This window comes from Anguilla rostrata, chromosome 1 (assembly GCF_018555375.3).
Source record: "Anguilla rostrata isolate EN2019 chromosome 1, ASM1855537v3, whole genome shotgun sequence".
Lineage (NCBI taxonomy): Eukaryota > Metazoa > Chordata > Actinopteri > Anguilliformes > Anguillidae > Anguilla > Anguilla rostrata.
Window position 1 is genome coordinate 18,432,112 of NC_057933.1, and position 22,423 is coordinate 18,454,534.

General features: G+C 44.0%; 1 protein-coding gene across 5 annotated transcripts in view; it reads right to left on the bottom strand.

Moving 5' to 3' along the window:
- Nucleotides 1–22,423, bottom strand: part of LOC135250674 (zinc finger protein DPF3-like) — a 49,646-nt gene that overhangs the window by 14,457 nt on the left and 12,766 nt on the right. For 2 of the 5 annotated variants that reach the window (XM_064327230.1, XM_064327259.1), the window contains exons 2-9: nt 20,219–20,379; nt 18,697–18,804; nt 14,051–14,187; nt 13,059–13,154; nt 11,643–11,715; nt 9,794–9,835; nt 8,068–8,208; nt 6,651–6,779 (exon numbers count right to left, since the gene is read on the bottom strand). In XM_064327230.1, coding sequence (XP_064183300.1) covers nt 6,651–6,779; nt 8,068–8,208; nt 9,794–9,835; nt 11,643–11,715; nt 13,059–13,154; nt 14,051–14,187; nt 18,697–18,804; nt 20,219–20,379 — 887 coding nt within the window. Of the gene's footprint in view, nt 1–1,507; nt 2,398–6,650; nt 6,780–8,067; nt 8,209–9,793; nt 9,836–11,642; nt 11,716–13,058; nt 13,155–14,050; nt 14,188–18,696; nt 18,805–20,218; nt 20,380–22,423 lie in introns of all 5 variants that reach the window. The other 3 variants (XR_010328983.1, XR_010328984.1, XM_064327241.1) reach the window with 3 other exon arrangements.

Sequence of the window (22,423 nt, forward strand, 5' to 3'; positions counted from 1 at the left end):
CCGAAAAATAGGACTTGAAAATATGCTTTGTTTGTCTGGACATTCCTTGAGCACTATTTCTAGTATGGACCGGATCTCTGTTGTGTATGAGAAAAATCAATAGCCAGTTTTTTACATTTTCTCATAAATTGCATAAATTTTAATGTCTGAACCTAAAATGTTCAGGCAAACTATATATAGGAGGCATTCTAATCCTTTTTAAACTGTCTGTGAAATGCTATGCAACCTGTAACAGGAGGGCTGCAGGTTCAAAGCTCAACAGTATCCAACTGTATCCACAATGTCCAGTTTAAGATGCCCTGAATAAGGGCTCTTTCAACAAAATCCTAAAATATTATGTCTATCTATAGGTATATACTTTCCTGTTTTAAAATCATTGTACTTTTCAAATCCTACGTTACATGTGGCATGTTTTAAGGCTTTAATTTCTGCACGGAAAGCTTTTTTTGTCTGACTGAGTCGGCATTCCTCCCAAATGGAATGGCGATTATTTCTATTTGGCAGTCAGCTGATGGCTGTGTGACAGTGATCCACTTACTCAGCCTCATTCTGGCACAATGGCCACTGAAAGGGCTTTTTCAGCAGAGGGCTAAGCCCAGCTAATTAGATTGGTCAATTATATCGCACAGTAACCTTATCACCCATGGAGAAACCCACAGGGAAAGGTACACATTGCAGTGTTAACATAATGCAGTAATGCAAAAGGCTTTCCGGCTGATTCATAAATGCCGTCTGTATCTCGAGCGGCATCACTCTGAAGAGAAACGCTCCAGCTGCTGATGGGCTAGCCATTGTGCATAGTGTACGTCTCTCGCTTACAAGAGAAGTATGCTGCAAATGTGCAAAAAAGAGCCTGCTGGTAAGGAGGTTCCATGAGCTATCTTCTCACATACAACTTAGATGTGTGAATGGGATTTTGCCACTCTTAAGATACATTTCAGACTCAGGCAGAGAACAAACAGCTTCAGCTGTCAGGCAGACCAGGGGGGATTGAGAGCAGAGAGCCATCAGCTGTTTCTATAAAGCTACTCTCTGAACTTCACTGAAGAGCACACGGTGCTGGGTTGAGAGATTGATTTGTGGTTTGGGAATATGCCCAAATCCAATATTCTTAGTTGTCATATTAAGTTCCCCTATTAGACAAATGAAGACATGTACATTCTTCAGTCAGTTCAAGAGAAGGCAATGTGATTTTCAATGAAACAAGATCATGAAAGCTCATGCCTGGTTAAGACACTGGATTCCCATGTATAAGTCTGTCACATGTGAGCTATGGGAACTCTGATAGGTAGTCACTGTGTGCCATACTGGTATGTGGTTATATCCAATTAGTTGGCTTTATCTAATTTCAGTCACCTTGAACAGGACTAGCCAGCACTTAATTACAGTGTTAACATCCATGTCCACCATCTCATGGGCACTGCTGTCCCCAATGTTCCTATAAGCAGAGCCCAGAAGAGCTGGCCCACACAGAAAGCATGAGAAGGAAACGCCAATAGGCTCTTACCTTTCAGCTAACTGCCCCCAGCCAGGCACGCCTTCCCTCTCTCCCTCCACCAGGACCCCCACTGCGGTTTCCCCCTCTCTCCATGGTAACAGCAAGCCAAACTCTCTCCCCCAGAAGTCACTTATTCCTTCACTTTCACATTATTGCAATCCAGAGGTAAAGACAGCGGGAGCCCTTTTCTTCACCAAGGCAGGGGCCGCTGTTGAAAATGGTTCCATTAAGCCTCGTTTCCTCTGCCCAGACTTCTCTGTCGCACAAAACAAGCTGGTTTCGTTTGACATTAATTGCGTTTCTCCCAATAGTCTTTTTATTCATTGTTTTAAATCAAATCCCACTTTGCTGGCAGGTCTGTCCTACACCACACTGTACAGTTAAATCCAAATGTTCCATAGTTTTTTTTTTTTTGTAAAATAACTGCATTTCCCCTCCAGGGAAAAAAAAAATCCAAAGAAGAGATTCTTCTGTTTTACACACAGTCAGCACATAATTCAGGCAGACACTGTCCATTGCTCTTTGCTTTTCAAAGTTTACATAAAAATAATAATATTCCTAACTTATTAAAAAGCAGAAGTTTTCCACTAAAGATAAAAATAACAATTGCTTTCCTCTTCTGAAGAGAACAGTTGTGCTTTCCACTAAAAACAAAAATCAATTAAAAAAGAAGCAGCAGACTTTTGTCAGAGGTTTCTGTCTTTTTTTCTGTCATTTTTTAAAGTTTGTTTCTGTTCTCTATCTGCACCGAGGCGACGCCACGCTGCCGTTCGACAAGGGCTCATCGAATTCATCGTCGTCGAAGCCGTGAAACGTGGACGCGTCGCTTTCGGACGTGGCACCAAACAATTCCTCGGCCCCGCCCATCTTCCTCTCGTCTCTCCCTCCAATGCGTCCAGCTGACATGTATGATGAATATATCAGCACCGCAGTATGGCAACACACAGCAACAACTACAAAGCAGTCAACTAGGCCTCAAGCTTTGTCACAGGCCTATGCGTCTTAATTTCCTTCATTTCTGAGTGGCGATAGCAGAAAGCAGGTAAGAGGTAAGGAGTAGGGGAAAGGGGCGGGAGGGAGCGAGGGCAGGGGCGCTGGTGTACCTCATGGACCACTTCGCTAAACTGCAGTTTAGATCTCAGGAGATACCAGAGCGCCAACTACTGTGTGTCATAAAGATTTGAAAGATGGCCGTCCCTTTAATTCACCACAAACTTGTGGAAGAGGGGCAACAAAGCAATACGTTTAATGGCCATGACATATCAGTCAGCCAAGTCACGCAATGGCTATTGTGTACTGTGGAGCACAGCGTGTTATTTCCTCTTTCAGTTGAACAGCCTGGAATGGGGACTGCCAGAAAACATGGTTTCCTGCAAGATGTTCCCTCCATACATTTGCTTATAACTATGAGCCACCAAACAGTTTATCAGAAAAAAGTGCAGGGAACTGATTCCAGGTTCAACATTTCAAAAACCACTACTCTGATAGCAATAGTACAACACGAATAATGAATAACAGTATGTCTCATGGAGAAATAATTGATAATGGATGCAAACAATGAAAACATGAAATGAAACATAGAATGCCATTTCTACCCATCCTATAAGCAATGAGCAAGGACACAGAGATAAACATTCCAAATTTCTAATCTTAATTATTCAAGCCAACACTAAATTGATAGAAAACTCACACTAAATCAACATGAATTGTGGGATACACTGAATGCAGGTAAAACATATTCTCTAGAAGGTTACCAAAAGCTACCAAAGAACAGCATGCCTTTATTCCCAATTTAACCCAATTAATGTGTGACCTATATCAAAATGAACTCTGAGAAGCTAAAATGTCAGTAAATAACTAATCAGATCAGAAAACATACGGTTTTCAAAAACACTGCATTAAATGGCTCACCTCAGATTAGGTACAAGCAATAAGGGGATATTAATTTTCCTTTTAATGGATTACACTATGTAATATAAAAAATGAAAGTTAATCCCACAGAAGAGAGAATTATGAAATGTTTAGCATTTCCATAAGGGCCTGACTGCAAACACAGCTGAGCTGATTACATTTCAGTCATTGATTAGCTAAAGAATCCACAAACCTTGCTCTCAGGGCCTTAATTGGCAGCTGATTGAAAGGAAACTACAAAAATCAGCACTGCGGCCCCCTGGGAATTGTTTGACACAGTCTAATAACTTATGCAAAGCCGTGCAGTTTCCATTTCTGTATTTGGTCTGCAGCACACACAAGCACATCTACGGCTTGCTGTTAGCGGTGGTTTCCAATGCACCACACACAGATAGCACATCGTCTTTGACTGAGCAGACATGCAAGACAAGATGCATTCCACATGAAGTATAAATTGTATAAATCTGCATAGAATAGGTTTTATAACCAAAAGGATACAGGCTAAAATTCTCAGACCACTGCTTTTTGTTAGTTATTTAACCTAAATCAAGTCATTTCAGTAAACATTTGGCATTACATGGATAATGGGTCCAAATGTAAGCAATTTCAGACATGATTGTCTGATACAGAAATCAGCATTCACTCAGTCAGGCGTTTTCCAGCAATGGTTTTAAAACTGGATTTTATTTATCTTGAACAACAAGCCATCAAAAAGAAGTTAACCTGCATGGAAGCCAGGGAAGTCTCCTAAACAAGCTCCTCCCTTATCTGTGAGAACACGCGTGGTCCTTAAATCCAGTCTACACTCAAATAGGAAACCTCAGGAAGACACTACTAAGAGAGAATTATTTAAGACTGGCCAACTTGAACCATCCCACATGATTATAAATAAAATGCTATAATAACCATTCTGCTATAAAACATTTCCACTGCCTTCCCAGAGCTGTTTTTTAAAACCACTAATTCACTGATCACTGAGTTTACAACAGTTTCCAAGATAACAAATGAGCCTTTTGCTGATGTTGCAGTATTTATTGACTGTGTGAGTCACGGTAGGAGCAGTTACTGATTAAAAACACATCTAGTGCCCTCCATGACAGCAATAGCAACTGATACTGAACTGACAGTAGTCATTACTGTACTTCTGGGCCAAATACAATTAAGCGAAAACTTCCCAGCAGCATCCCCAGAAAACGAGAACTTTTCCTAAATTGCTTCAATGAGTACAGGGTGTTTGTTCTGTCTATGGTACTTTGTAAACAGTCTAGCGCTTAAAGCAATCCAATCCGCCAATTAGTTCTCTCACCATCAAAGACACACCCAGCCAAGCAGCTCTAGTCAATGCTGAAGAAGAAAAACGGTGTTGTAAGCCGACAGCATCATTGTCACTACAAGAATAGTGACATTCGACCTGTTGAAAAACCAGTGAACCTCCTGTAACTTCAAAGTGGTCTGGACTGAACTACAATGGAAAAATACAACAACAAAAAAATGACAGTGAGGGAAAATGTTTCTCTTCAAAAGGAAATATGGCCTTGATTAACAATTTTAACGTCAATGCAATTTTGATGAATATGACCTCACACAGACTTTCAAACTCTATCCTACAGAGGAGATCTACGGCGTACAGACAGACAGAAGCTGAGTCGTACTTCAGATGTACAGTGTGAACACAAACCAAAGGTTGGAACATGAAAGCGAAGAAACTTTGTGACACTTGGAAACGAAGCTGCCAACAAGGAAGCCCGTAAAAGAAAAAAAAAAACGTGACATGGCTCCCGGATTAGTCTAGCCCACCCAAGGCCCATAAAAAACCTGCAGCATCTTTCAGCAGCTAATTTAACGTGCCTCATTAAAAAAGATTGCAGACTTGCCTTCAGTGCATGAAAAAAGGGAAATGAGGTCACTATCAAGGTTTATATTTTCCTTGTTCATGATACATCTTCTCTGGGTTAGAGAAAATGAGGTTATAAAAAGACACCACTTGCATGTGTACATTAAAATGTATCTTAAATGTTGAATTGATTCATTTAGTGCAGCAACTACAGAGCTGTATATCATTTAAACACGGTGGGGTTCAGTGGGTATTATTATTCCAGGTAAAACAGGTCCAGCATGTGACAAAACTGCAGAGGCCAGAATACTCAGTCAGTGGGCAGCAGTCCACACCAACAGCAATACTGAAGAGCCTACAATACATGCAACACACAACACTCCTCCATACAACAGAAACAAAACAGCCACTGAAGCTAAATTCACAACCACTATCATGCTGAACAAAACAGGCTAAGCTTTGGAAGGACAATCCTTACAGCTGCAACCAACTGCTTTTGTAAGGATGGTGCATGAATGAATGCAATTTTTCACAAATAGAACTGCACACCATTTCATATTAGAAACATGTGGTCATGTCAGATACTTTTGTGACTTCATGTCAGAGAGCTGTGTAAAGCTATTTTTTATGTTTGTTTTCCAGTTGGATCACGTGAGATGCGCTCTTCTCTGTCTTGTTGGATGTATGGGTGATTTCCATCTGGTGTTTTATTACTGAATATTGAAGGCAGTAGTGAGTACACTTAACTGAATTTTATCTCGGTATGAGTATTTATCGGATGCCAGGTTAAAGAAAGTGTGTGGGCAACAACTTGAAATAAAAAGGCCTTTAAAGCAACTGTGAGAGAAAGCCAATGCACCGGCCTTTCAGTCTGACACACTGCCACGCATCAGCGTAGATCTGACTTGCATCTGGATTGCAGAGCTTGGACCCCTGAAGTGGTTCTACTGGGTTCTTTTGACTTTCTTTAGACCTAAGGCAGTGATTTATAAACATCCAGTCAGAAGAGAAAAGTGCTCCTCTGTTTGCCTCTTTATTACCACACATTCATTACACCTGTGCGAAGACTCCAGTGATAAAACTGGGTCAGTGTGCCACAGGGCAGTGGTGCATAGTTTGTTTGACATACCAGCTGCAATACTCTCCAGTATTATTGGTTGTTTGTTTCCTTGAACATTTAAAAGCCAAATAAAACTAGGTTGTGCAAAAGTGGCTCTGGGCAAACAGGAAGTGGAGCTCTCTGCCTTCCTAATGGAAATCTCCCCCTAGCCAAGCGAGGAGTGCTGTGGGGCGATGGAGCAAAAAACAAAAAGCACTGGTGAGCTGCTGGCCACGGCGAAGCTGTAATGAAAGCGGGGAGGCAGAGCTTGGGATGCTGGGATAGCGGAACGAGAGGAAAGAACTCACCGGAGCGGCCGCAGTCAGAGCAGGACACCAGCTCCTCCGCCTGGCCTGTTTTCCTGTTGCTGCCTGAGTCACCCAGGCAGAAGTCACAGTAGTTATTGGGAATAACTGTGCCATCAGGGCCCTTCTGAGCTGTGAGGAGCAGAGAGAACAGGACCACTGCATCAGCTGGCAGAAACTGATCGACTGATCGACACCAGGGCTCTGAACAGGCCCTAAAATATCTCAGTATAAAACTGCAATAAAGACATTTACATTACAGGCATTTAGCAGACGCTCTTATCCAGAGCGACTTACACAACTTTTTTTTTACATAGCACTTTACATTGTATCCATTTATACAGCTGGATATATACTGAAGCAATGCAGGTTAAGTACCTTGCTCAAGGGTACAACGGCAGTGTCCTTACCCGGGAATCGAACCTGCGACCTTTCGGTTACAAGCGCAGTTCCTTACCCACTGTGCCACACTCCGTCCTAGACGTTTTCAGGTTATTTATTACTGTTTAAGGGTTACAACCATATCAAAGGTGAATAAAAGATCCTTTTCACTGGCATGTATTCCTTATGGAATATTCCTTATCTAATGATTTGACCCAGTGTAGAGTCAGTAACATTATGATCCAAGGAAATACACATTTTTTGACAAACACAACAAATATAATAAATGTTTTTCTGTCCATTGTCTGACACTGACTGGACTAATAATTTACATACACATTCATTTGTTCAGAGGTTTGTTCTGTATGCGCAGTTAAGCCTGTATGTATTGATCAATGATTTAGCATAACAGGTGAGGCCTGGCTTAGTCCTCAGGGACCTAGGTTGTAGGTTGTAAATTGCGTGGCCGGAGAGGGGATAGGTCCCTGCCTTCACTGAGCGAAGATATCAGGCAAGACCAATAGCTTGTAATGTTGATTAACAAAACATATGTAATTCTGGAACAGTTACTGCAGGCCCTTGCAGATAACATGGACATGTCAAGGCCTCTGAGGGTACTTAAGCCAACCCAAATGAACAGTATGTTGAAGGTTGCTGTGCTACAAACATGTTTTGTGTTTCAGTGACCTTCCCGCTGGCCTGCATGATGTTCAACAATCTTTTACTATTCTCTAGTAAAGTGTTTGCCAAAAGTGGTGAATTCCAACATTATCCTGACTGACCACAAAGAGAAGCAGGGTCCTAACAACATTCACATGTATATTTACAAAAGGCCATTTCAAACAAAGTGTGGGCCTAAATCTGTGAGGGTCATTGACACTACCGGTGAATGGCAACAGTAGAGGGACACACCTCATGAACACACTGTCAGTCACCCTGAATACAGATGTCTTAACGACATCATGACTAGTACGTTAATTAATCACTGTGATCTCTGTAATATCAGCAGGGGAGCAGGCAGATGTGGAGCCTTCCTTACGTTTGTGGTTGTCAGAGCAGTGAGCAGGTGGAGACTGGGCTGGCTCTGAGTCTCTCTCGTCCTCACCCTCCTCTTCCGCCAGGTGGGTGTGGGCGTAGTGGTAGCTCAGGCCCGGACGGTTCTTGTAGCGCTTCCCACAGACTGAGAGAGGTAAAAACACACAGGAACTCTTAAGCACCACCTCTAGAAGCTTCAACACTTTACCGGACCAGTACCAGTCCTCAAGACCTAAGATCTAGAGCTTTCACCTGGACAATATATAAATATAATATGGTAATAAAAGCATATGGCTATTAATTCAGGTTTCCCAGAAATCCCCTGGGCAAACAGTTTCATGGGATAGCCAAATCTTTTGGACAGACTTCCTTAGATGTTGCCTGATATTAGATTATGTTTGGCATAGTTCTGTGTTCAAAGGTGTTAATAGAGTAAAGTATAAACAGACCATTAGTACTAATAAAAGTATACTGAAACTTAATATGGAGTAAGTAGTTCCAGGAACATTTGTTTAAATATTGTATGGAACCTTAAAATGTTATTTGAGGGATGTCCTTAAAATGAATGGTAGAAGATGATGTTATAACATTCTCAGTGTTATTTTAGAGAAGGTCCTTCTTGAGTTAAAAGTATTAGATTGTCTCAACATCATGCACAGATTACGATCATTTATGTTTCTTTGTATTTTCTGGGACCTTTTCCCCCATTTTACAACGCAGCAAACGTCCACTGAACTGGCCACGCAGCTTTATTTAACCAATGCTCATTTTGGACCAAGCGGACAGCCTTTTTGTTTTCACCTTGGAAAAGTAATATTTCACCAAAGCCTGGTCGCCCTAAAAGCAGGTGAAGGCCCTGGAATGTCAGCAACAACATTTCACAACTCATTTTTCTAAGACAACACAGCACTATACACCTAAATCACTAGTTTTGTAGCCATACTTATTCTACACTTCACAGCATAGTGGAATAAGGGGATCTAAATATAGACCTTAATGCTTTCAATAAGTCAACAGGAGAAGGGGAACACGGAAAATAAAGTTTATATTTATGAAGACAACAAATTGCCATTTTAAAATGAATGTATACTATTCATGACTGATAACTATCACATTAGGCATCATATTTATGATAATGTTATCTACTGCAATACTGACCAAAAGGCACAAAATGTGTATTTTGGTACACATATTTCTAAAATTCAATATAATTCAAGATTAATCTAGTTTAGCTGAGTTTCACTTCAATACAGTGCAACTGCAATGTCAACTCAACATTCTAACAGTTCTCCTCTACCCCATCATTCTGACCTACAGACTAATCCTGAAGACTTAGCCCAGAATAAGAGGAACTGGTTTACTGATTGGGTCGAGAGATTAGGGCCAACAGGAAGACATTAGTGAGCAGCAGAGGAGAGCGCAGATGACAATAACATCCCACAGGACTTCGGACCAAACATGTTTGTCTCCACAGTGGAATTTGATCTTCTCTGCTGCAATGACCAGTTAATCTGCTTCAGAAAAAGTATGGCAGTAGCTGAGAAACAATTCCAAAAGATCACTCTGTAGATTTGAATGGTCCAATGGAAGTATTCAAGAATAGAATCATGTTAAAGGCAACCATGCTGATTCCACGGTTTAAAGAAGAGTAACTATGGCAGTCTGTGATCGTATCCTTAATCAAGCCCAAATTTCCCCATAGAAGAAAGGAAGGCGACAAGGCCAGATACCTGAGGCCGTCGTTTTTGAGTTATGCTTTTGTTTGTATCTGTCTGAAACAAAGAAGACACAAGCAAAAAAAGAAAAGAAGAAAACAAACAAGAGTAAGTTTCACTCAGAAAGAATTAGCATTACATGAAAGAGCCCAACCCCTCAACCCCCTCCCCCTCCTGTTTTTCAAATGTAAATTGCATAATGACAGGATCATTTGAGCCCAGAGTGACTACAGTCAGTTACACTAGATCCTTTACGATGTAGGAAATTATGCAAATCATCCACACATCCACTCCCTCAAAGTTTAAGTACCCTTCTTCTCTAATAAAGAGTGCAAATGGTGTAAATGTGTTCAAGAGTCGGCAATCTTATACAGCCTGCTTTTTTATCAGCACAATGACAAACTATCAATCTCCAGAGACCAAGCCATAAATCAGATTTTTATAAATGTGTTTTTTCTATCACAGGGTAGTTTCACAGTTCTGGAAAAAGTTGTCCAGTAAGCGAGATTCAATTGAAAATAGTTATTTTGGCTGATTTCTTGCTGACTTCCTCAACACCTCCACATTATTAACTGGATGTTAAATTGAAAATAAAACGTTTGACAGAAGCTAAAGAAAAAAAAATCAATAAATGCTTTACAAGTCAGGATACTCCAAACAAACCAATCCAAAATACTGTCATGTGAAAAGGGAATTCAAACCCAAAGAGATTTTTTTTGGTATAAGACCAAAAGATTTTAATGAAATCTGATAATTAAAAATCTGCGCTGATAATTAAATCCTGTCTGATCAAGAACTTTTATCTGAAGTAATACAACCAGATACAAAACACACCAGAGATAAATGTACTAAATAAAACATTAAAACTTAAGGGATTAAAGGAATCCTTGAGTGGTGAAACATTAACTTTTCATTCCATAGTATTGTCTGTTTTGTCTGAGAAGCACCGTCTCCCTAGTTTCTCACCAAGAATAAAAGGCAGAAGAAGAATTTATTTGACAAATTAAGCCTCATTGCCAACTGGAGTACTGAGAGGAAACAGAATAAAAAACACTTAAGCAGGTGATTCCCTGTGTTGGGCTGCCTTTTACAATGCTTTGTCCCAAATTAAAACAGTAAAAATGTCAGCTTTTTTAAATGCAAGTGCTTTATAGTATGTGAATGTTCAACAAGCACACCAGTGCGGTGTAATATAGACTGGGAAATTATGTGACTTAGAGATAGCACCAAGGCTCGATGCAGCCCTCTATATAATGGATTTCAACTGGCAGGACAGGACAGTGTGCAGACAGCAGCAGCAACTTAATTAAGGGAAGACTGCAGCGCTCTTAATTGGTGCGTTCAGAATACTGATGGCAGCATAAATTGTACCCAGGGACAGAGAAAACCAAAGCGAAGGAATACCACAATGTGTTAGGCTAGTAAAACTATTCTGTTCTGAGAGGAAGCCATAATTAACCATAATCGATAACAAACATTGACTGGCCTGTTAATTTACTGATCATATTTCAGCAGTGCTTCTTAGAGTACAAATCTAATGGATTTTGGAGAGTGTCTGAATTTTTTCATGTCTAAACCAATAAAACGGATTTGAAAATGTTAAGAAAACCTTACAATGATATCCTGGAAGGCAAGCTATAAAGCAATAATATTTAGCAAAATTGCCCCAGGATTCTAGAGCAGAGTAGTCTCCCCAACAGAGGCATTCTATGGTATTATCAGAGTTGAAGGTTTATTATGCACTTTGACAATGAAATCCTACATAATGTATTGTTTCTGTCAGTTGACCTAACTAGGTCTAACTGTAGCTGCCGGTGTGTTTTCCGAGAGCATGTGTTGTCCACCGCATGTGGCAGACACTTACTGTCACAGACATATGGCTTGTCCTGGTCATCCACAGCCGCTGCCTCCGCCTTCCTGCGTCCTGAGCCTCGCCCCTGCAGGCAGAGCAACTGCACCGTGAAGACAGCGCCCCCACTTGGGACACGCAGGCTACAGCATTCACAATGTCCAGTCAAAACCACAGCGACATTAAGCGCACACTGTGTGACACTGTTTGTCAAAGAACAAATTATACAGTAATTTGCTGTAATGGTGCATCTCAGAAACCTATTTCTTCAGACACAGCTTTGTGAAACCTCAGCCAGGTTTCCTTCAGACCGAGGCAGTGTACCAACCCTTCTTCAATGACTTCTGTCGAAAGGAAAGCACTTTCAATTTCTCCAGGTGAAAACAAACGGTCGCCAATTTCAATGTGACACATCGAAGAAAAAGTGCCAACGTTAAAAACAATGGCGCACATGACACACAACACACAATCTTGACAAGACCCAAATTCTACTTGCTGGGTAACAAACTGCAGGACTAAGTGGCCTGTATCCAGGTGAATGAAGGCTTACAGAAGGAATGCAAAAATTTTGTCACTTTTGATTAATCCTTGTTTGCCACAAATCTGGTCAGAGCAGGGAACTCTACGCTGGTAAATCTTCTCCTGCACACATCTGGGCATATATCGTATCTGCCCCTCTCATCTCACTCAGCTTGCTGGCAGTTTTTCCCCATCTTTTGTGAGGGCTGTTTAAAAGTGACATATAATCAAGCGATTGAGGTCACTGTGATGACTGAACATTAGCCCGGTCACCAATTCCTGCCAAAGCAGGCCTGGGCAGAGATTCAGAACTGCAAGAATCACTTATAGTACAACAGCACAGAGACCGTAGAGTCTGGATGGGGTGTTAATCACACAAACAGGCATAATTCTTCATTTGAGTCAGTGACAAAGGGCATTTTCCAGTTATGACACTGAAATTTGACTTGTTAATCATATACTGTTTAAGCATTTAAACAATAACAATGTTAACAAACATTTTCAGTTTTCCCTAAATATTTAGGCATTACACAAACTAGTATTTTCCTTGCATTTTCTTCTTTTTATATTCACAGATACTTCCAAGGTATTTCACTGTACTGTACTAAAGTACCACTAAAAGTTATTGCCGCACAGTGAACAACCCTTCCATTATGAGCAATGTAGACTTCTATACCATCCCTGCCATTGTCATATAGTTATACCACTTCTGTATGATTATCCAACCAAGAATCCCAGTGCATGGCCTGGTGATTTCTACCTTCCCAACACAGGAGGACAGCAAACAACCCATGAACTGTCCCCTAAATCAACTGAGCTGTGATGGATCCAAAGGGTATGGGATGGAGGGGGCAATTGATTTTTCGCAATTAATGGGGACAATAAAAATAGTCTTTAGTCTGAAAAATTTACCCGGCCTTTGTTTCTATGCTTCCTTTTCGGAGCATCCACTTCAAAGTCTTCATCGTCATGGAAACCATCCCCGTTTTCTTCAGCCTCCAGAACCCTCTGCAAGATATCAGAAAGGAAGACAGGAAGAAAGTGAGGTTGTATTACACACTTTAGACCAATACAAATACACCACCTCAAGTTCAGTGAGCCACTGAACAGAAGGAAAGATGGCACCAAAGCTAGCTGGCTAGCCTGTTCTGATCATTATAGACAGTGGCAAACATCTTAAAGCTAGCTGGCTAGCCTGTTCTGATCATTATAGACAGTGCTCCCCCCATTCCGCAATCACAAGCACCTTCACTAGCAGCTTTCCTGTGGGAAACACTGAATTATTTTCTACCGTGCAGTATGGTGTCGTTAGTGTTATTCTTTCTGCTATTGGGCTCAATTGGGTTCGGACTTAAAGTCTAGCTTGAGTTTGTTAGGCTGGTTTGGGTCATAAAGACATATGGTTTAGGCAGAACCGGACCTCAATTCTAACCAGATGCAGACCTCTAATTGATATCTAATGTGTTTTTTAGGGAGGGATCCTCTGCCTTTACTGCTTTCCACTGTCACTGGAGCCTGTGACATTTTAACAGGAGCTGCTTCAGAGGAGCTGCTGCACCTTTAAACTGGTCTTTGAAGTAGCATTTTGAACAAAATGGCGTGTACTTTTGAATTTGTCCTTTTACCATTCTGCATAGTCTGCAGGAGGTTCAGTATACACCATACAGAGTGATGGGGAATTATAGTTCTAAAGGGCCAAACCCAAAAGTGCCCAATTCAGGATTTTCTAACTCACACCTGAAGGATCAGATGAATTGATTTCAAATCCAAATAATGGTTAAATCAGAAAATTTCAGCACATTCTGTAGCCCTCCAGGACAGAAATGGTTCACCCCTCCAGCTATGAGGATATGACAGGTCAATGGGAGCCCCCAACCCCTCCCTGAGTGATCCCGTGCCCCCACCTGGATCTCCAGCAGACTCTCCTCCTCCTTGGAGTTGTTGCTGCTGCTCTTCCTCTCCAGGCTCTCGCCTCTCAGCAGTGCCTCTAAGGTGGTGCCTTCCATGGGCAGGGGCTCTTTCTTGGGTGCCAGCTCCCCCTCTGTGGGCACAGACAGCAGAGACATGGTCAAAATCACTGTGGCAGAAATACAGGATACAGACAAAATGGGGACAATCCAGCCCTCAGTGCCCTCGTTGAGACAGGCAGTCGTGTTCCCTTTAAAGGATACCTTTGGGGTTTTTTTCTAATTGGACCCATTTTTCCAAACTAATTCCACCATGGTCATTGGCACTGATAATAATTTTGTTACATCTTTCTTTGTGGTGTGGGCTGTGCACGGGCCTTGAAATTCCTTTTGAATGCAGTTTTCCAACCAATAAAAGCTTGATTAGCATATACAAATGTATTTAATAGATAACTGTGAGAGGTTATCACTCAAAACTTTGGAGTTACTATGCGGTTATTATTTTGAGGGAGGTTATTTTATAGCCATTTCAAGACTTGTTTGCGTGGCCCCATTAGACTGCACTGCAAAGCAGAGTGGAGCGGTTCTCGAGGTGACCAAAGCTCGACAAAGAAGGACGTGGCAAATTTATTACCATTACCGATCAGCATGGTGGAAATAGTTTGGAAAAATGAGTCAAAGTCAGAAAAAAAATGAAGCTGTCCTTTTCAGTGAGAAATGAGCAGCAATTGATGGACTCAAACAAGTCAGGAAATTTGTTCCATAAGTCTCTCCTGTCAGGCTGACATGGATGTCAGAGAGAATAAAAAATGAAACACACCAGGTGCATGAGATGAAAGGATGGAGAGGGAGGGGAGGAGAGAGACACGGCAGGGTTGGCAGGCTGCCCTTATGGTTCTTTTTTCTCTAGTCACAGGGGTCAATTCCCAAACTGAAAAAGGGGGTATCAATTTCTACACAGAGGTGCGTGCTGTATTTTTCCCATTCTTTAACTTTCAGATGTTTGCACAGAGCTGAAACGGCTGGGAGGGAAAGGTATATGAATGACCTTTCTTGGGCTTGATGTAAGGGAAGCCCTTATACCTCAGCAGTGTTTCTAATGAAAGGAGGGGCGGCTTCCTCCTGTGATCTCTCATAACAGCAGGGACGAGAGCGGGACGCGGGATGAAAAAGATATGAGGTTCCTAGGTGAAGTCTGCAGATGCAGTAAGCTGTGTTTATTGAGTGCAGAGCCCCACTGCCCCCCCCCCCTCCCTCCACCTCTCAGCCCCCTCATCCCCCCCCCATTGTGTCTGTGCAGGTTGACTTTCAGCTGTCAGCGACGAGACAGCATCCCCCCACCCCCACCCCACCCCACCTCCCCAACGCTGAGGACGAAAATAGAGCAGGCTGTCTGCAAGCAGGTGATTGTGCATGCAGGCTGAGTCCGTGGCTGTGAGCACCTCCACCTCCAGGAGTGCACTGACTCCCATACCAAAGAGGGGGACCTGTCATGAACAAGACGTCCTTTTTCTCACAATAAAACAGCCGGCAAGCCTCCCAGCCATAATATAGCATTCTGCTTCCGAAGGGGTTCTGCCCTTCCACGCTGGCTGCACTAGGGTGTGGAGGTTAGGGTTCTAGATTCAGGACCTGATGGTTGTGGAATTGAATGACAAGTAGTGGGGCTCCCAAGCTGCACACTTAAAGCAACTTTTACACGCACTCCTCAAGTGTGCAAAATGTAAAGCTTTCATAGCACTGCAAGTCCGCCTGGATGAAGAACAATAGCATCAACAGCAATAAGGATAAATACATGACTTCCCCTCTGTGATATAGTGTGGGACTGCTCATCTCTTTTTTCATTCCCTGTCCCCTGGGAGGACAGTGTGGGGGAACAGCATCTCATGGAACGGCAGACGATAGGATCGACTACATGGCTTTCATTAATTGAGTGGGAAATGAAATAAAAATAAATGAAAGACATGACACTGATCCTATCGGGAGCAGTTCCACAAGACTGCTCTCCCACACTCTACCCTCTATGATAGGGAATACAGCGCGATAACTGCTACCCTATAATCTATAGCAGAACTGCACAGCTCCTTGATTCGGTCCCAAAGATCTATGGAACTAAATAACTGAGAGTTTGTGCAATATAGAGTAAAATCACGTGGCTCAGAGGTCAGTAAAATTTCTAAGTTCACTGTCAAAATCTGTTCTAATCTGTGAACCTGATGTTTTGGTTGAGGATAATGGAGGTCATTCAAAGTAAATTGGAGCCACAATTTCAACTTAAAATTTGTAGGTTACCACAATAACATCTTGAACAAGCCTGTGCGTTACACTGACTATTTCTTTTGACTGACTTTTGATGATATGTAACCACTGCAAATGTGAAAATTAAGTAAAAATGATTTTACTGGGTTCTCTAAATCATTGCTTATTGAGCCAAATATAGTAGTTATGATACAAATGAAAAAAAAGGAATGAATGCATATAAAGGTTTTATAAAAAGTTACAGAACTGCAACCTATAATAAAGTGCTATGTGCACCACTGTGGATTGGGTGGTTTAACACTCTATTACCCTTCAGGCCATAGCACTTGTATTAGGGACAAGCCTACATCAGCATTTGGTCAGAACCTAAATGTGCAAGTACACTACACTGTACCAACCTACACTGTTAAAAACTCGTAGTATATCCCAAATTAATTGCATTTTCCAAGCACGTACAAAATGGCTGTGTGCAGTACGTGTGGCTGAGTGGACACCAGCCTACTATAGAGGATCTCATTTCACAGAGCAGGGAACAGTGACTTCTTAGTTGCGTTATTTATTTATTTATTTATTACAATTTTTAAATGTATTTTCTAAACAGAAGCTTGTATCTAGGGTAACTAACACTCTGGCATTTACTCAGCTGGATACACTTAACTGAACACACAAGGCAACAGCAGCACCTCCCTCAACACTTGAAACTGCAATCTTCCAGCCACCAGTCCACTTCCTTAACCATCACACCACAATGGAAACCCACTCTGCCCACCAAACAGCTTCAGTTTCAGCTCCATTTTGTAACCTTCTGTTGAAGCTCCATTTTATTTCCTGACTATAGGCATGAGGAAATTATAAAAATAGCAATGATACTAAGTGGCACATTAAAACCGCCAAGTAAGGAGCCGGGTCTTCCTTCGGCCTTGTCTGAGTGCCTGCCAGTGCTAAGCTTACACCCCTTTCCCTCTCGGGTTTGAGCTGGGGTCTGGAGCTGGTTTTTCTCCTGGTGACGTGCCTACCGAGTGAAGTTTGTCGCTAACAGGCAGAGGGCTGTGGTGCTCTGAGGATAAAGTACTGAAGGAAGTGTGAGACAAAGACTGGTCTTAAGTCTTTCCTCTTATCAAGCTCCTCACACACTCCCCCTTAAAACCCCTTCTCACGACAGATCTCCACTCCCATGCAGTGAGAAAGCTATCGGATGAAGAGTGTCGGAGAAGGACAAAAACACCATTCTTCTAAATGAGACAATGCTTACATACCAGATAACTTCAGCTTGGCGCTCCAGTATCCTCTTTGAGGGATAAATTGTGTCCTACATGACAAGAAGGCTTGACTTCAGAAAAGTCCTTTTTGTCAGGACTGAATTTTAAATATGTGTAAAACTTTCCTTAAAAAAAAACTGGCAGGCCTTTTGACTTGAGGTCAGAGCAGTTATCTGACCTCTGCTGGGGCCAGATAGGAGGCACTGTTGCCATGCCAACAGAGAAAAGGGACATTGATGAGAAGGGGGTGAAACTGGAGAGGTGGTAATCAGAGGCAGATGGGGCCCAGGCTGTGGCCTCGAGCTGGCCTTGACTGAACAGACTGAAGGAATGTGCAGGTTACACTGCACTGTACAGGACAGGGGCGGGGGGGGGAGAGAGAGAGAGAGAGAGAGAGAGAGAGAGAAAGAAACAAAGAGAGGGAGAGAGAGAGGAAAAGAGTGATAGAGACAGAGAGAGAGGGGTTGAGAGAGAGAGGGGGGAAAGAAACAGAGAGAAAGAGGGAGAGAGAGTGTGAGAGAGAGAGTAAGTGAGAGAGAGAGCCTGAGTGAGTGAGTGCGCGAGCAAGCGAGAGAGGAAATTAAACAAGAAAAAGACTGAGAGGAAGGCTGGCAGGAGAGGGAGTGAACGAACAAACAAGTCAATGAATCACAAAAAGAAGAGAGGGAGAGATAGAGAAAGAGTGGCAACACAGTAACTGTGGGAGTGAGAGAGGCAAGAAGAGAGTGGGAGCGTGGGTCACAGCTCAGCAGAGAGACTAGCAGAGAGTAATTAAGCTCTGTACAGACACACAGGGAATATTCTTCAGTTATTACGCAGGTTACTACATTACTTTGTGCTTTTTCTTCTTATGACACAACAACAATTACCAACAACTTACCAGTCCTAAGGTCACAAGCTGGGTGACAACAGCCACTCTCTGCACAGCAGGATTACATAACAGGGCATGGTAACTTCATTTCCTTACAGCACATATGAGTGAATGTGTAGGTGAAGTGAAGAATGTGTTTTTTCTTCAGATCTCCTCCACAGAACACACAAAGTAAAAAAGCGGTGTAAGAAGAGCGGGTGAAATTGAGGTGGGAGTGACTCTGTAAGGGGGTGTGGGGGGGCGAGGTGTCTTACCAAGCCTGAGCTCACACAGCCGCAGCTGGGGGTCCACGGGGGTGTGCAACCGCCTCTTCTTCCTCCAGCAGCGGGCCGGGTAGGTGTACATCTGTCCCGCCGCCATGCCTGCACACGGTCACACGGACGGGAGGCAACTTTGAGGACCACCCTGACGCTCCGCGCACCCAAAAACCCCCATCCCTCATTTCAGCCATTCAGCTTCAATGTGACTCACTCCTTCCCCCAGCTTTGTGTTCGCCTCACACCATGTAAGGGCCGACGTGTGTGTACATTACTCCGCTGCAGCCGGTGGCACATCTAGACAGCGCGGAGCTACGCGGCCCGAGTTCGCCTGCACTTCTCTGGCGTCCTTCCACCCTTTGTTTCAGATCCACATTTTTCATATTTTCTGTTTACAGCTTCCAAGTAGGCCTGATACAATGCGATCGCAAAAGTTATTACGCCTTCAGTGGAAGCAGATGGTTAAAACGAGGGGACGAACCAGCTGCGAATGTGTTCAAACAAGAGTCTGTCGGCCGCAAAGTATAGGGTGGAACCGAAGGACTTCGCAGGCTGGATGCAAAGTCTATTTGCATCTGAGTTTTGGTATGCACACTGTTGCTCCCTTGAGCGGCTGAAATTGAATTACTATCCAGCCATATCTCAAAGCCCTTCAAAAAGTAAACACGTTCAGGGTGTAGTCCGATTGGTAACGCGACACAGTCATTTGCAACCTGGGCACTCACAATGCTGAGAGGGAAAGTTTGTGCAGGGTGTAGAATGCGCTGCCAAACCTCTCAGCCTCTCAGCCTTCAGGAACCACCCCTCTAACCCTTATCCATGGAGGGTGTCGGGTTTCAGCTATTTTTTTTAAATGAAGGGAGGACATCAGGTTATTTATATAACCTGAAAAAGGAAATTGGAGTTGAGAGCCCATGCATGGTCTATAGCTGCATACCTCTCCCAGAAAACTTCACTGAAAACTAATTACGGGCGTAGTAGGACGTTCAGGGTCCAGATTCAGGAAAACAGATGAGGCCCTTTCCTTCGGGAACAGATTTAAACAAGAGCTTGACACACACAGTCAGGGATTGGACAAACACCAAAACCGACAAGAAATCTGAGAGAATAATGCTTGCTTAAATCTGTCCCTCAAAATTAGGCACAGTACCAGTAGATAGATTCTTTGACTGAATGCTTCAGTATTCAACTGAAAGTGTGCCTATTTTATCAGATAGGAGAAAAGTTTTACTGCTACACTGCATGTAGCTGTTGAAAAGCTGGAGGTGTCTCACAATCATGACAGCTTCCAATGGCTTGGCCATTGTGTTCAGCCCAGCGGAAGACAAGGCAGTTGATTTCCACCCACACCCTTTTGATCGCAAGCACTGAGATTCTGACAACTCCATAATGGGGCGGAGCTGAAGCGAACCGTCAGTTTGCTCTCCAAAAATAAATAAAGGCTGAGTCACCAAGTCACCGTGTACGGACGGCTCGCCACCGCCCCTGGCCCCGCCCCCAGCTCTCCGGCGCCACCCACCTGGCCCCCGGTGGCGGCGCTCCATCCAGATGTAGCAGTTGTTCTGCGCCACGCCGGTCTGGGAGTCCAGGAAGGGCAGGCGGACGCTGCGCTCGGCGCACAGGCGGGCATTGTAGCTGCGACAGTGCTCAATGGCCTCCTTGTAGAACTGGTCGCCCAGCCTGCGGGGACACAATGTGGGCCAGTGTCAGACTCGGTAAACACAGCGCTAAAATAAAACCTTCAGCCTCATCATCATTCACAGTCCCGAAGGACAGACGTTTTCCGACACTGCAGTTCAACGCATGATTTCCCTCTGGGCAATGTATCGTGTCCAAGCACAGTGCACTTGGTACGCAATGTCTGTACATATTATGAACAGTGACGTTGAACATATTGTTCATACTTACTGCCATACAGCTGAAGAATGCTTTATTATTTTAATGCAGTCACCATATATTATTCAGAGATACGGCAAATCACACAATTAATACTGAAACTAAGAGCACACTGTGGGAAAACCTGACTAATTGTGAGAATGATTACATATGTTACATATGTGCAGTTGTTATTTGAAAGTGCTTGCAGATAGACCCTGAAACACTGAAGGTATGGCCATGTCTACTCGGAGCTGTTATTCTCCCCGCTGCTCCCCCCAGCTTCCAGTGACAGAAACGAGACAGACTGTGTCCTCAGCTGATCCTTCTCCTGGACTCCCGCGCGCCCATATTTATCAGGCTTAGAGCAGCTGCCACTCACGGCTGCAGTTTCCAGTCCGCAGGAGAGAAGCGGTTCTCTGCAGTCAATCGGCAATCCCAGAATGCTCTGCTTTCCGCAGCCGCATTGCTGTTTTTTTCCCCCCAGTCTGCGGTGAAACGTCGGGCTGTCGAACCAGAAGGGAAACGCGCAGACCGGATTCGACGCGGTCAGCTTGACCGCGGACGCGGCTTTGGGAGAGGGAGGTCGCGAACGGTGGCGTGGCCCGCCTGACCGCGGTTTACGCGCCGATGCATGTCTCCGGAAGATTCTGCCGCACCCCGCTGACCGCGGTGCCTCCTCAGGTCTCCATGTCCCGAACACAATGTGCGGGTGAATTTATGGCTTTTAATCACTCAGACGCAGTGAATGCAGATCCGCCACGGCGGTTTATCTTGGCTGGCATGTGGAAGAGTGGGTATTAAAAGCGGTGGGAAACCAGACGGGACAGGGGGGGCGGGTACGAGTGGCTACCGGGCAGGATCCCGGGGGAACCGGGGTTTGGGCCAGCGCCAGCACACCGCAGAGAGAGCGGCGAAGGAGGCGGACGCCCTTTGCGAGCGTCGCCGCCCGTGCTCCGCAACCCAATCAAATTGTCTCACCTCATTTCATCCAGACCCTATCAGACATCAGCAGAGACTGATAAAGGGGGCTGGGTGAGCTGTCGCTCCAGAGAATTTGCACACGGCGGGAACAGCACGCACGCCATTTCGGAGGCAGTCAGTCAATCGCCGTCCTACCGCAGAAGCTCTAAGGCTGCGGCTTTAAGGCTGTAGCGGCCGATGAACTCGAATGACCTTTCTTTGTTTGGTTTATCTCCTTGGAGCAGCTCAAGCTGAAGCTCCGCAGACAGTGGGCTTCTTCAGGGTTTCTCCTGGCGTTTCTCTGAGCGTTGACTCTGGGCCAGTCTGCGCTACTTCAACAGTGTGAGCCGAGGGGCCGGGGACTTATCCTCGGTGCCAGATACCACCCTGCCCAGCAACAGCTCTACCCAAGGCCGCGCCTGGCCGGAGAAGACTGCTCCGGCTATAGCTCTGACCAGCGTGATTTACCGCCACCGAGAATGTCCCTAAACCAGCTTGCCCCTGCATCTAGTGGCAAAGCAGGAAGAAAATGTCTGCCATTGTGTTACCCTTCGCGACGCCCTCCCCCACCTGATTCTGCTGCACAGACAGCGGAGCCCAGGCATCTTATTATTCACAGTGAAGTCGAGAAATCACACCTCTCTCGCTGATTGGGGCAAGCAGAACGACTCACATGCCAATCAGTCTGTTGCGTTAATTGGAGCGAGGCTGTCGAACAGACGGGTCTTCCGCAGGCGCTAATAAACCTGGACTCGTGACAGTGAAGTACGAACTAAGCATAAAAAAGCACAAAACTATGACACCCCACATTTACCCTGTGCTCTTGCACTGGTGACCCGTGACAGAAAAGCAGACTGTGCTCACCGCCTCCGCCAACAACAGTGAG